Source organism: Scylla paramamosain, chromosome 20 (genome assembly GCF_035594125.1).
Source record: "Scylla paramamosain isolate STU-SP2022 chromosome 20, ASM3559412v1, whole genome shotgun sequence".
Classification (NCBI taxonomy): domain Eukaryota; kingdom Metazoa; phylum Arthropoda; class Malacostraca; order Decapoda; family Portunidae; genus Scylla; species Scylla paramamosain.
The window spans coordinates 9,379,942-9,394,083 of record NC_087170.1 but is presented as its reverse complement, the minus strand read 5'-3'; the positions used below and the strand labels follow the sequence as shown (position 1 = coordinate 9,394,083).

General features: G+C 42.3%; 1 protein-coding gene across 1 annotated transcript; it reads right to left on the bottom strand.

The window, feature by feature from the left end:
* Positions 1-2,488: 2,488 nt before the first annotated feature.
* Positions 2,489-12,714, bottom strand: LOC135110257 (uncharacterized). Its single transcript, XM_064022386.1, has 13 exons — positions 12,701-12,714; positions 12,246-12,301; positions 11,457-11,592; positions 9,617-9,738; positions 9,193-9,454; positions 8,884-9,095; positions 8,165-8,348; positions 7,737-7,811; positions 7,173-7,325; positions 5,096-6,700; positions 4,503-4,829; positions 4,115-4,226; positions 2,489-3,564 (listed from the first exon to the last, which is right to left on the bottom strand). Exons 2-13 carry the CDS (start codon positions 12,284-12,286, stop codon positions 3,074-3,076), a joined length of 3,720 nt encoding a protein of 1,239 aa, XP_063878456.1. The 5' UTR covers positions 12,287-12,301; positions 12,701-12,714; the 3' UTR covers positions 2,489-3,073.
* Between the last annotated feature and the right edge of the window lie 1,428 nt (positions 12,715-14,142).

Sequence of the window (14,142 nt, the reverse complement as noted above, 5' to 3'; positions counted from 1 at the left end):
TTTCATTGCATATCTTGTTTCTTCTGGTTTTATTATTTTATATTTATTTGTTTACATGTTTTTCGTTCCTTTTCTTTTTTTTTTCTCCCATTTCCTCATTTTTCTCTCGTTTCTTTATCAGTTTTTCGTTTCTACTTTTCTTCTCATCAGGTCTTTTTTTTCCGATTTTAGTCTCTCTCTCTCTCTCTCTCTCTCTCTCTCTCTCTCTCTCTCTCACGTAAGCGTTGTTAGTTGAGTGGATGAACCCTGACTCAAATGAATCGCATACTGAAACGTCTCGGCTTCTCATTTCGGCTACTCCTGATGGGTGCTGTGTTGTGGAAGGTGTTGGGGTTCCGAAGAGAGTTTTCTTGACTAGATATCATTTAGCAGGGATTTTACGCCACTGGTGGGAAAACGGATACGATGACCCTCCTAATCACCTCTGTGGACTTTGGCAATAGTGGTTATGAAAGCATGGAGCGTTTCAGAATAAGAGCTTCAGTAATTAATTATTGAATATTTAACTGTGCTTTTCGTGACGGATAAATGTTGCGGCGTTTCTTTTTTCTCTCTCTCTCTCTCTCTCTCTCTCTCTCTCTCTCTCTCTCTCTCTCTCTCTCTCTCTCTCTCTCTCTCTTCTTTGTAATCAACAGTCACGGATAAATGTAGTGGTGATTGATGTGTTGCGTGGCTCTGCAGCAACTAAGGTTATCATGGCGTCTGAGGGAATAAATAATTGGCACTTCACGTTGTACCTCTTATGAACAACCTGAGCAGGAGACTGGTGAACGACTGGGAGTAAATGTAGCTCATATAAACACTAACAAACAGATTAAACAAGTAAGTAAACAAATGAGTAAAACGTCACCTCCATTCACCAGTCATGATCATTATTGTCATTCCCATCGCCACTCGTCAAGGCATGCACACCACCATGCGACACCACCAACTGCAGTGATTCAACTTTAAAAAAAAAGTTTTTTTGCCAGGTAATATCTGACACGATCCCTCAACATGTTGGCATCAATCTTTAGTAAAACCATTATTAACTGATAAATAAAAATTCTCTTAGATTTACCACGCACTTAAAACTTCCCCCACAAATAAGAGAACGCCCTCCATCAAGGATAACAGATAACACCATTAACAAACACAGTGCCATCAGCAGCAGCAGTTACCAGACCACATGTTAATACTCATGCCGCCCTCCACCACTGCCAACAACACCGTCTCCGCTAAATTTGATGCTACTCCCCACCCTCCACATCAGTTAAATGGACTTTTTACCCAATAATTTCTGACAACCCAACACCTTAGCTAGTTTACCTGTTCAATATTCCACTAACAACTAAGTTTCAGGTACACTCAATATCACTAATTTATCACCAGCTAGACCTCTTCCTTCCTCAACTACGTTCTGACTTTTCCTCTAATACTTTCGCTACTTAACCTGTTACTTCCATTAACAACTAATTTTCAAGTCAACCCTTATCACTAATTTTTCACCAAGACCACTTCATTTCTCAACTACTTTCCAATACTTCCTCTAATGCCTTCGCTATAGTTAACCTGTTCAATATTTCACCACCAGCGCCGCCTTAACCAAACACTGTTGCTCTCCTTCATCACTAGCAAGACGTCCTCCTTCCTCAACCACTTTCTAATCCTCCCTCCATCAACTTCGCCAGTCAACTTTTGTCATATCCTTTCCATTCATCTCACCAAAATGTCTTCTGTCAACTAATATCTGATACCTTCCCCACACACCTTTACGAGTTAATCTGTACAGTATCCATCCTCCTCACTATCTCATTAACGACTCCTTCCTTAGTCACCCTCATGAAGGCAAACACCTTAAGCACGTAGCCCAGGTAAACACACCCAGGTAAACACGTACGAGTATATACCTGAGAGATTAATTGGTTGACTTTGGTGTTGCTGCAAAGAGGAGGAAAAGGTGGACGTGTGAAGGTAGTTTTTAGGGGGAGGGTTGTTGAGAGAGAGAGAGAGAGAGAGAGAGAGAGAGAGAGAGAGAGAAGGGGGGATGGAGTGGAGGAAAGATAGAGCATGGTTTCCCCCTCCTCTCCTCTCCCTCCTCTTTCTTCTCACCGTACTCCCTCTCCTTTCTCATCCCTTTCCTCTCTCCTCTCACCCGATTTCCCGTTTTCCTTCCTCGTTACTCCTAATTTTCCATCTCCCCTCTCTTCTTCAGCACACTCCCCTGCTTCTCATAACAACCTCCCTCCCCTCTCTCTCTCTCTCTCTCTCTCTCTCTCTCTCTACTCCTGTCATCCTCGGCACCTTCCCACCCTCTGCCCATCAAGGAGTAGTGACGCATATGTATGTATGTGTGTATGAGCTATATTAGGTACAGAACTCCTTGCCAGAAGTAATACCATTCATAATAAATGCCCACATAAATTTTGAAGTTATTGATAGCATCGTTAAACGTCATCCCCACCACACACACACACACACACACACACGTGAAACTGATACGTAAATCATAAACGTAAAGATTTATTCAGATTATAGAAAATTTGGAAAACGTAAAAGAAAATGTATTTTTTATGAACTACCATTACAACCACTATAATTCTCCTTCCAATGGCCCTACTTACCAGAAACTCCTATCCAGTACCAATTACCTCCTCTCTCCTTCTTCCTCCTTGTCCTTGAAACTGGTGATGTCATTTGGTTTATGAATTTGTCTGATCCAATACACAATGCATCATATCCACTTGAAATAAAAACTTAACTAAGATTGCAAAATGAATGGAGAACTAAAATATAAGAAGAAATGGAAAATTTACGAGTATTATACAATGGGAAATGTTAAATTCTAAAAAAAAAATATGCATATAGCAGTAACAATGATGACTAGTAACAATAACAACATGTATAATCCGTCTGTAAGTATACCTGACCTATTATAAGGGGTAATTAAGTAAGGCATCCACACAATATACAATCATCACAATAAATATGTCCTTACAATACGAGAGAGAGAGAGAGAGAGAGAGAGAATCACCACCCCACACACCTCATAGCCCCACATAACACACACACACACACATACCACCACTCACTATTACACAATATCAGCCAGGTTAGCACGGAGTCGCCCTTTACTCGAACTCATAAGCACCAGGTGAGGGACAGGAGTGGAGAAGGACATGAGGAAGCGCTTCGTTCTCCCACAAGACCCCTCCTGCTGTTCCTTCCCCTCCCTGGCCTCCTCCAGGTACCTCCTCTTCATGCCAGTTACCGGAGCGGAGGTGGAATTGACCTGGAATACCGCTGGGGTTGTCTGGGTTCTCGAGTTGGTTGTAGTAGTTTTGCCTCCATGCATTCCCGAGGACACCACGACCCGCCACGGTGTTGTGGAGCGGTTAGGCGTGACTTCTGGTCCAGTGGGGAGAGGCGTAGATGGCGCCACAGCTGCCACGGCCACTGTTCGAGGCACCGAGGCCGCTGGTACGTGTCTCGGGAAGGTGTGGTGAGTGGGTCCGGTGTTTGGCTGAGGGGCGTTGCGTGTGCTGTCACTAAACATGTCTCTCGTCTGCCGCTGGGTCGCTGGATCTGTAATGAAGTGTATGCATGATCTAACCGAAAATGAACGAAGGTGCACAAGAATTTTATAGTAGATAATTGGGATGAAAAGTTTAATAATGGCATCTATGACAAAGATAACAGACAAGAATATTTTACGCCATCCTGTGATTGTATTGCACCAAACATTAAATATTGCCACCCTATCAATGCAACGGATTCCCACCAACACAGTCATGGCCACAGGCGGATAGAATCGGAACTGAATTGTACTGTACAGAATCACCAAGCTAAAAGTTAACTATGTGTAACTATCATACATTTAAAAGATCATTAAGGGTCGAAAATAGGAAAGGTGTTTAAGTTAGCAACTAATCAAGGACGAACATTACCATCACCATTATCATTTTCTGTCCTTATCTTCCCTTACAGAGCTGAACTATAGTAGAAAGTCAGGACATTCACCACCTGATCATGCCGCCATAGAACCTGAAGGGAATACTGTGTTACTCCTGCCTCCCTCCTGCTATGTGAAAAGTAATGGCAATGTAATGGTGTGATGCTTGGAACATATGAGTACCTGAGGGCGGCGCTCCAGTTGGTGGTGGTGAGCCGCCCAGGGAAGCCAGTGTGTTCCTCGGGGACATGACAGGAGAGTCCTCAGTACTCGTGGTGTCGTAGTCCAAAGCATCCTGTAGAAGGTTACGCGTTCCCAGTCAGTCAGTCAGACTAACGCTCAATAAATTATTCAGCCAGTTAGTCATTCACTTTATTATTCAGTCAGATATTTTATCATTCAGTTAATCAGGCAACCAGTCCGTCAGTCTGCTTGTAATTTAGTCAGATAAGATTCAGTAGATCAGTCAATCAATGAAGTCAGCCAATAAATAGGTCTCTCTCTCTCTCTCTCTCTCTCTCTCTCTCTCTCTCTCTCTCTCTCTCTCTCTCTCTCTCCTACTACTACTCACCTTGCCATCACCGTCAGACACAAACTTAACGAGGGGGTAAGTGTTCTGCGGGGTGAAGCGCTGGGTGCTCGCCCATTCCAACTCACAGCTTGCGGAAGAGAAGCAGTCCCGCCCTCCTCCTGCTGTCCCTTCTTCCGTGCCCTCGCCAGCATCCCCATCCCCTTGACACTCCACCCCAGCATCGTTATCACAGTGCCTCGAGGGGTTACATTGCAGACAGACTTGGCGATTGCTTGTATCATTGTTCTCAGCCTCCTCCTCCTCCTCCTCCTCCGCCTCTTGCTCCTCATTTCCAGGTCTCCCTTCGTCAAAACTCGTCGTCACAATCTGGAATGGTTTGCACTGGTTGTTATGGCTTGACTTGTGGAAATTGGCAGTTATGGCGGTGAAAGGAAGACGGAGATTATTGTGAAGATGGGGAAGAAGAATGATGATGGTGATGATGAAAAAGAATAACAAGAACATGAAAAAGAACAACAGCAACAACAAGAACACGAACAAAAGGAAGGAGGCAAAGAAAAATTATAACAAGAAAATATCACATTATTCTCCACCTCCTCCTTTTTCTTCTCCATTTCCTCCTCGTCACCCACCTCCTCATGATCCACCAAGATGCCCCCAGCGTTGAAATCATCCTCCTGCTGTGACCATTGGCCTGGGGTGTTGGGGTTTGAGGAGGGGTACTGGTTCCCCCACGCTGTGGTCTGCGGCTGTGGCTGACACGTGGGCTTTGGAGTGCTAGTCAATAAAGTGCTCTGTGTGGTGGAGCCGTGGTGCGGTGTACTACGGCCTTGCTGTGTGAATGGAGAGTTGGTAATATATTGCTGTGGTGGTCCAGTGTGACAGTTTGAGGTGTGTTGCTGTGAAGGGCGCGACTGTGCGGCCTTGAAGATGCACCGTCGCACTGTGGTAACCCTGACTTTGTTGTGCTGTGGTTCTACGCGTGTGGGGTTGTGCTGGTGGTGCTGTGAATGCTGTGTTGGTGGTGTGGGGCTATACTGATGCTGTGGGCCATTTTTGAGATTGTTATGCTGCTGCTGTGGTGGTGGTGGTGATGGCAGGTGATTATGTTGATGCTGTGGGGCCTTTTGGATATTTTTATGCTGTGGTGGGTGATTATGTTGATGCTGTGGGGCCTTTTTCAGATTATTATCCTGTGGAGGTAGGTGGTTATGTTGAAAATGTGGGGCTTTTTTGATACTCTTATGCTGTGGGGGAGGCGATTGTGGCCTTACAATTTTCATCTGCTGTGGCTGTGATCGAGCTTTAGGTGCTGTGTAATGGTGTGGCCTTGGTCTTGGTCTCAGGTTATGGTAGTGCTGTGTGGAAACTGGTATACTGTTCTGCTGTGAGGGAGGGCATTGCTTGCAGGCAGCGTGTTGTGGCTGTGACGGGGGCTGTGGATGCTGTGATGGCTGACTAGTCGAATAAACTTCGTTACTCACTGATCTTGCTTGCTGTGTTTGCTGTGGAGGTCCTGTCTTTGGTGGGGTGGCTTTCTGTACCCTAGCCACTCTGATATTGATACGCTGTGAGCTGTGTGTATCTGTATTGCCTTGCTGTGGCTTAAGTGTCCTGAGGGTTACTTGCTGTGGAAGCTGTGGCCTTAGTTTTAACTGTGGGTGGCACTGTGTTAGCTGAGGAGGCCTGGCTTGTGGTTGCTGTGGGCGGGGAGGTCTAGGCTGTGTTTGCTGTGGGACAGATGGTCTGGAGCTTAAATGCTGTGGATGCGATGCCCGTGGGTTGAAATGCTGTGAGTGTGAGTGTCTAGCGCTTGACTGCTGTGGACGGGGTGCTGTTGGATGCAGTTGCTGTGACTGTGAAGGTTTTGAGTGGTGTGGGTTCATCTGCTGTGGGCGCTGTGGTGGAAGAGCTGCCCTGTTGCTGTTTACACGATGTGGCTGGTCTACTCTTGTGTTGACAGGCTGTGGGTGTGGTCTGCTGTGGTTCCTGGCTGTGGAGTGTGGTGGAGGTGGAGCAGTCTGTGGATGGTGTACAGAATCACTTGTGGGTGGCTGCTGTGGTGTGTGATGGTGGTGATGGTGCAGCTGGTGGAGGGAGGAGTCGCTGGTGGAGGTGGAGATGGCCTGGTGTGTGGAGGTGGTGGTGATGGTGGTGGTTGTGTGGGTGTCTAAGGGGGGCACCTGGGTGATGGGGGACACGTGGGCCACAGGGGATGTCTGGCACAAGCTGAAACTCTGAAAGGAAAGGGAGAAAATGGAGGGATTTAAATAAAGTATAGTGAAATAACAAACATATAATTGTGAATATATGAGTAGGTCGCTGTGGAATGTAAGAATATGAAAGAAAACAACCACAATTACTACTACTACTACTAGTACTACTACTACTACTACTACTACTACTACTACTATACAACATTCAGTGAGTCATTCAGTCGGTTAGTCAGTCAGCAAGTTAGCCAGATAGTCAAATCAGTCAGTCAGTTAATCAGCAAGCTAACCGGATAGTTAGTCAGCCAAGCAGTTCGTCAGCCAGTAAGGCAGTCAGTCAGTCAGCCTATCACTTTATCAGTCAGTCAGTTAGTCAAATACAATAACAACAACAGCAACTACTACTACTACTACTACTACTACTACTATTACTACAGTGTTTCATAAAGTGGCGAAGGAATGTCCCTACTACCACCACCACCACCACCACCAGCACCTCATTGAGCGGCAGGACGGGGCGATGGGCTGAGAAGATCCTCTGGGTGGGGCTGACGGAGATGGACGAGTTAGGGTGGCTACTGCATGTGGCGCCGCCGTTATTATTTGCTCTCAGGATGACGGAGTGCTGCTGCAGGGCGTCCCGCACCGCCTGCAACACAGCACGAGGTAGCAGCGCAGCACAGCATAGGACAGAGTGAAGGAAAACATGTCTTGTATTTGGTTTTAAGATTTTTGTTGATCTTTTTGTTCTATGAGGTAATAAATGTGTGTGTTTTGTTTCAGTAATTCATCTGTTTCATTTTCCTTTTTTTCTATATTCATTTACCTATTCATTCATGCATTTATCTATTCGTCTATTTATTTGTCCATCTATTGTACATTTATATTGATCATCTCTGTATATATATTCAATACGTATGTAATCTCTCTATCTCTCTCTCTCTCTCTCTCTCTCTCTCTCTCTCTCTCTCTCTCTCTCTCTCTCTCTCTCTCTCTCTCTCTCTCTCTCTCTCTCTCTCTCTCTCTCTCTCTCTCTCTCTCTCTCTCTCTCTCTCCTCACCTGGCTGATGTCCGCAAACAGGTGAGAGGATAAGCCAGAGAGGACCTGCTCCACGCCCCTGATCGACGCCAACACCTGTGGAAGAAAGATGGTGGCAAGCGTAGTGGTTGACAGGTGAGGGGAGGCAATGGGAGAGAGAGAGAGAGAAGGCTAACTCAAGGAAATTAATGGGAAGGGAAATTTTGTATGTAGGCTGACAAAGTTGAACTGAAGAAAGTGTGCCTACTGTCTACTGATACTGATGCTACTACTACTACTACTACTACTACTACTATCAGTGCACGTAACCATTAGTTTGTGTAAGGAAGAATCAAATGAACAAGTGTGTGTGTGAGTGTGTGTGTGTGTGTGTGTGTGTGTGTGTGTGTGTGTGTGTGTGTGTGTGTGTGTGTGTGTGTGTGTGAACTACTACAGAACTTAAACCTTACCTCGTCCAGACCAGTCCTAGTGGAGGCGACCATCTGACGAAGGGACGAGGCTGCAGGAGAAACACTGCAGCCACCACTGTTGTCCTTACTGTCCAGCGGGGACGCCACTAAGCCCCTCACCTCCTCTAGGGTCTCACGCACCTTGACTACGCCCTCCTGAAGGTCTTCCACTGACTTCTCAATGCTGCAGAGACCGAAGTAAGGTGTGAGTTTGAGAAAGAACGAGATGAGACAGGAAAACGAGGAGGAGGAGGAGGAGGAGGAGGAGGAGGAGGAGGAGGGGGAGGAGGAGGAGGAGGAGGAGGAAGGAAGGGGGAGATGAAAAAGGGGAATGAGGAGAAGGAGGAAGGATGAAATGAAAATGGAGAAGGAGGAGGAGGAGAAGAAGAAGAAGAAGAAGAAGAAGAAGAAGAAGAAGAAGAAGAAGAAGAAGAAGAAAAAGAAGAAGAGGAAGAAGAAGAAGAGGAGGAGGAGAAAGAAGAAGAAGAAGAAGAAGAAGAAGAAGAAGAAGAAGAAGAAGAAGAAGAAGAAGAAGACGGAGGAGGAGGAGGAAGGAGGAGACGGAAAAGAGGAATGAAGAGGAGGAAGAGGAGAAGGAAGGAGGAAATGAAAATGGAGAATGATGAGGAGGAGGAGGATGAAAAGGAGGAGGAAAAGGAGGAGGAGGAGGAGGAGGAGGAGGAGGAGGAGGAGGAGGAGGAGGAGGAGGAGGGACTTACCTAGCCGTCCTCCCCGTCGCCGCCGCCTTCAGTCTCCGCACCTGCCGCCTCATTTCCTTCTTGGTCTCCGTCAGCGCCTCCTGCAGCCGCTCCCGCTCCCTATGCGCCCGCCGCTCCTCCTCCTCATCCTGCTCCTCCTGCCCTTGCTGCTCCGACCCGCGCCACCCAAGCCTCTCCATTCCCTTGATCAGCTCATCCATCTGCTTGTCATGCTGTGGGGAAGAAGGGGAAAGTAATAGTAGTAGTAGTAGTAGTAGTAGTAGTAGTAGTAGTAGTAGTAGTAGTAGATATAGCTCTTCAAAAACTCACCTTCTTCATCGCCTCCTTCTGTAGTGACGCGCCCTGGTCCTGACCTTCTCTGACGCGAGTGACGGCCTCCTGCAGCCCCGTCAGGAGAGCGTGGAGGGTGTCACCGGTGTCCCTGATCACCTTGCGGGTCTCCTCGTGGTGGTAGGGCTCCCGCTGCTGCTCCTGCTGGTGGCACTGCACGACCCGGCCCATCTCCACCCCCACCTCCTTCAGCTGCTCCGGCACGCTGCTCATCACGGAGAGAATAGTGTGCAGCCCGACCCTGGAGACGATGGAGACGTGAGAGAGAGAGAGAGAGAGAGAGAGAGAGAGAGAGAGAGAGAGAGAGAGAGAGAGAGAGAGAGAGAGAGAGAGAGAGAGAGAGAGAGAGAGAGAAAGAGAGAGAGGTCTCCTTGTCCAGTGACCTTCCATGACCGTGACTGACCTGATATCCCGCGCTAAGGTTACGTCGCGGGGGTCAGGCAGGAGGGCAGGTTGTTGTAGGGACGGCTGTGTCGGCGGCATTCGAGCCCCGCCACCACGACCCATTGCGCCATGGCTCCAGCTCTGAGGGCGAGGCGAAGGATGGTGAATGTCAGCGAATGCCACTGAGCCATACACAAAGACTCAATGAATGGTTAACTTATTGTACAATAGATAGATAGAAAGATAGATAGATAGATAGACAGATCGATAAATAGACAGACAGACAGATAGATATATAGATAGGTAGGTAGACTAAGATAGATAGATAGATAGATAGATAGATAGGTATGAAGATAGATTTTTTTTTATTGACCGTTGTACTCAGCACAGAGTATAATTCTAATAACTGGCATGATCCAGCAAATTGCCCTTACATCAAACACATTAGACACAACTAAAACATTACAAACACACACACACACACACACACACACACACACACACACACACACACACACACACACACAAGAAGAAATAAGGATGTAGTGATATGCATACTGTATGTACCAGTATATCATGAGCGGAATGCATGATCAGCAATAACGATGTGCATAACCTGTATACATACATGAATTTGAGGAAAACGCGACAAGTTGTTAAATTGTAGAGGACTAAACGTTACAACAGGAGTTCCCAATCTGGGGTACATGGTATATTTGCACTTTTCAAGGGATACATTAGGTCTCAGAGGATAACTACTGCTGTGCAGCATATGGTGTTGTAATCTGCAGTCAGATTGCACAGTGTTTTTTTTTTTTTTTTTTCAATTTCCTCATTTTAGAAAGCAAAGTTTTCATCTAAATTACATCAAGAGTAGGGTGAATACCATTTGGCTCAGCAATCTATGATGAGCCTGAAAGGATCAGGTACGGGACGTTATGATTATTATGGATAATTATAAGAAAGACATGTATGTGATGGATCAAGATATTTTATAAATTACTGAAGTTTAGTTTATTGATGTTGTCACCTTTAAGAGTCCTATGCAGTCTACACATACGTACAAATTTCATAATAAAATAATATCAAAATCTTACGGTTCTATTTTTTTATTGATTTATGGGTACACGGGAACTTATAAAAATGTCCAAGGAACCCCTGCGTTACAACCATGACTAAAATAAATAAATAAATAAATAAACAAATAAATAAATAAATAATGAATAAAAAAACAAACGCAACTTGGGAAACATAGGTAAATGATAGAATAGTTTTCATTCTTCATCTGTGTGTTTCCTACATTGTTTGTCTGTCTGTGTGTTTTTTTATCTATTTATTTATTTTTTTTTTTTTTAGATTGAGTTAAGTTTGATACTTATTTATGTAAGTATCTATATCTATCTATCTGTCTATCTATCTATTGTACAATAAGTTAACCATTCATTGAGTCTTTATATAAGTATCACAAACTTGACTCAATCTTATAAAAAAATAAAAAAAAATACAGACACACTGCAACAGGAAACACAGATGAAGCTGGACTCAATCCCAGAAAATAAATAAATAAATAATGAATAGATAGGCTGATAAATAAATAAATAAATACAAAATACAAAACGATAAACACAATAAGAGAAACGAAATACATAAAAAAAAACAGACCAACACGATGAAGACGAGGGAAACACGCATAGATAAAAAAAATAAAATAAGAAGGAAAAGGAAAAAAAAATATCACAAGCTTCACTCAATCCTAGAAACAAATAAATCAATACATAACGAAGAGCACAACAAAGGCAACACACAAGCTGACGAATCAAAACGTGTTAATAAACTGTAAATCCACGCGCATCACTCACCACCGCTGTCGGCCTCACCACAGTCACGCCCGACACTCCAATGGACCGTTGCGGCTCTTGAGAACCTCCCAGCCACGTGAAGTCCTGGGAGCCTTCCATCAACTGCTGGGACCACCGCTCACTGCCGCTGCCGTCCCTGAAACGCGCCAACAACACCCCAGCAACAGAATGATAGATAAAAGGATAATAAAAGCCTATTAACCTTCCTCTGAGGTTTATTTCAACTTCTAATGGGTTCTAGAGTTAAATTTGAGTAGTTTTCGTGGTATTTAGGTATTAGGGTGTGAAAACGGTGTATTGTGTATTAAGCTACTTTTTTTTTTTTTTTTTTCTTGTTAGCTATATTGTCTTCGTTTTCCATATTTTCATAAAGGTGACTGTGAGGTGTGTGTGTGTGTGTGTGTGTGTGTGTGTGTGTGTGTGTGTGTGTGCATAAGACTTAATACAAAAGCAAAACTGAGATAAGAGATAAATAAATAAGACCAGAGACAGACACCACATACTTTACATAAAAAAAGATAAATAAATAATAATAATAATAATAATAATAATAATAATAATAATAATAATAATAATAATAATAATAATAATAATAATCACGCACGGGCTACGGAAAAAAAAAAGAAAAAAAAAGATAACATTAATAAAGGCACGCTAACATAGGGTCTGATTATCGAACCCTGTGCTAACATACCGTATCGGACAAAATTAATAACACACACACACACACACACACACACACACACTAACGGAGTAGTGGTAGTACTAGCAGTAGTAGTGCATGCTCACATGTTCCTGGTGAAGAGGCAGCCAGCGGGCCGTGCATTCATAACGTTCTTGAGACCCTGGGAAGAAAATATGAAATTAGTATAACGTAAATAATAACCAATAAAAAAAATCAATAAACAAACAAATAAACCGATAAGTAAATGCAAACACAAAATAATAATAATAATAATAATAATAATAATAATAATAATAATAATAATAATAATAATAATAATAATAATAACCAAGCAAACAAGCTAATTAAATAACGAAAACAAAGAGCAGTACCCAGGATAATAATTTCTCGGCTTCATTAATGCTGGTGGAATTATTGCATACAACTCTTTTGGTGGGTCAATTAAAGTACGTTGCCTTAATAACTGGAACGTGAAGTGAAATTATGTTTTTTTTTTTTTTTTTTTTTGGATAATGGATACTTTGCGGGGTTTAGAATGGAGTAGAAATGACGCACATACCTCCCCTACGCAAGCCTCGCCAGTACTGATTTGACTGATATCAAAAGGGAAGGCTAGAAATTATCTGCTGATAAATAAATAAATAAATAAATAAAATGAAAAAATAAAATTATATATCTATATATCTATATCTATCTATCTATCTATCTATCTATCTATCTATCTATCTATCTATCTATATATATATATATATATATATATATATATATATATATATATATATATATATATATATATATATATATATATATATATATATATATATATATATATATATATATCTAGAGAGAGAGAGAGAGAGAGAGAGAGAGAGAGAGAGAGAATTTTTTTTCTTTTGAGATGTTGGTTTCATGAGTATGTTGAGTTACTTCATAGATATTCATGCTGTTTCAGTATGCATCCTGCAAAATTTAAGTACAAACTTATGAGTACAACGTTGTTTTCCTGTTTCACGTCATCTTGAAGCCTTCAAACAACGGCAGCATGACAACAGCTGGATTCCCTTCGCTGTTATTTTGGGCAGCATATTACAATACGATAACTGATCTACCTACCTGATTATAGTGAGTCGACTCGATACCACGCGGCAGCCTTCATTCTGGTCTCGTCACTCCTTATATCATGATATTGCGACATAAAATACATTTAATTACAAGAAGGATCTCTGTTATCTCAGTCCTTCCACATCATCTTAGAGACTTAGAGCAAATAATGCTAACCTCATCACAATTTTTATTCCACCGTCTGCTATAGTCACTGTTGCCCTATGACCTTTGACATCTAGTAGTTTCTTCATTTCGTGTCATTTATAGGTAGGAAATTGCGTGATTATATATATATATATATATATATATATATATATATATATATATATATATATATATATATATATATATATATATATATATATATATATATATATGGAGGCTCTTAATTATGAGTATTATTCTTAGGAGAATAGGATTTAATATATCCACAAGTCCCGTCGCCTAGTTTTGTTTCATAAGTACTGAATATTTGTTAAGGTTATGATGAATGTAATGTATAAAGGTCCCAAAATATGGAATAGCACCCTGTCACATATAAAAAATTCATTAAGCGTAAATATCTTTAAGAGAAAACTAAAAGAATATTTATTGTCTCAATACTGACACATCTTGTACTTCAATCAATTTTTATCAATATCAATTATTTTGTTTCTTGGTATTGTAACCAAATAGTTCATATCCTCTGTAACTAAAATAGTTTATATCCTCTAGTATATATACATATTTATTTCTGTTTGTTTAATTATTCTCAAAACAAATATTTGCTTGTTTATAATCAGATTCCACTTCAATTTTCTCTATTTCTCATGTATAATTATGATTTTTCTCCTTTCCTTCCTGTTCTTGCAAAGCCATTTATCCCTAAATCTTTTGTTATTGCTATTTATTTTTTTT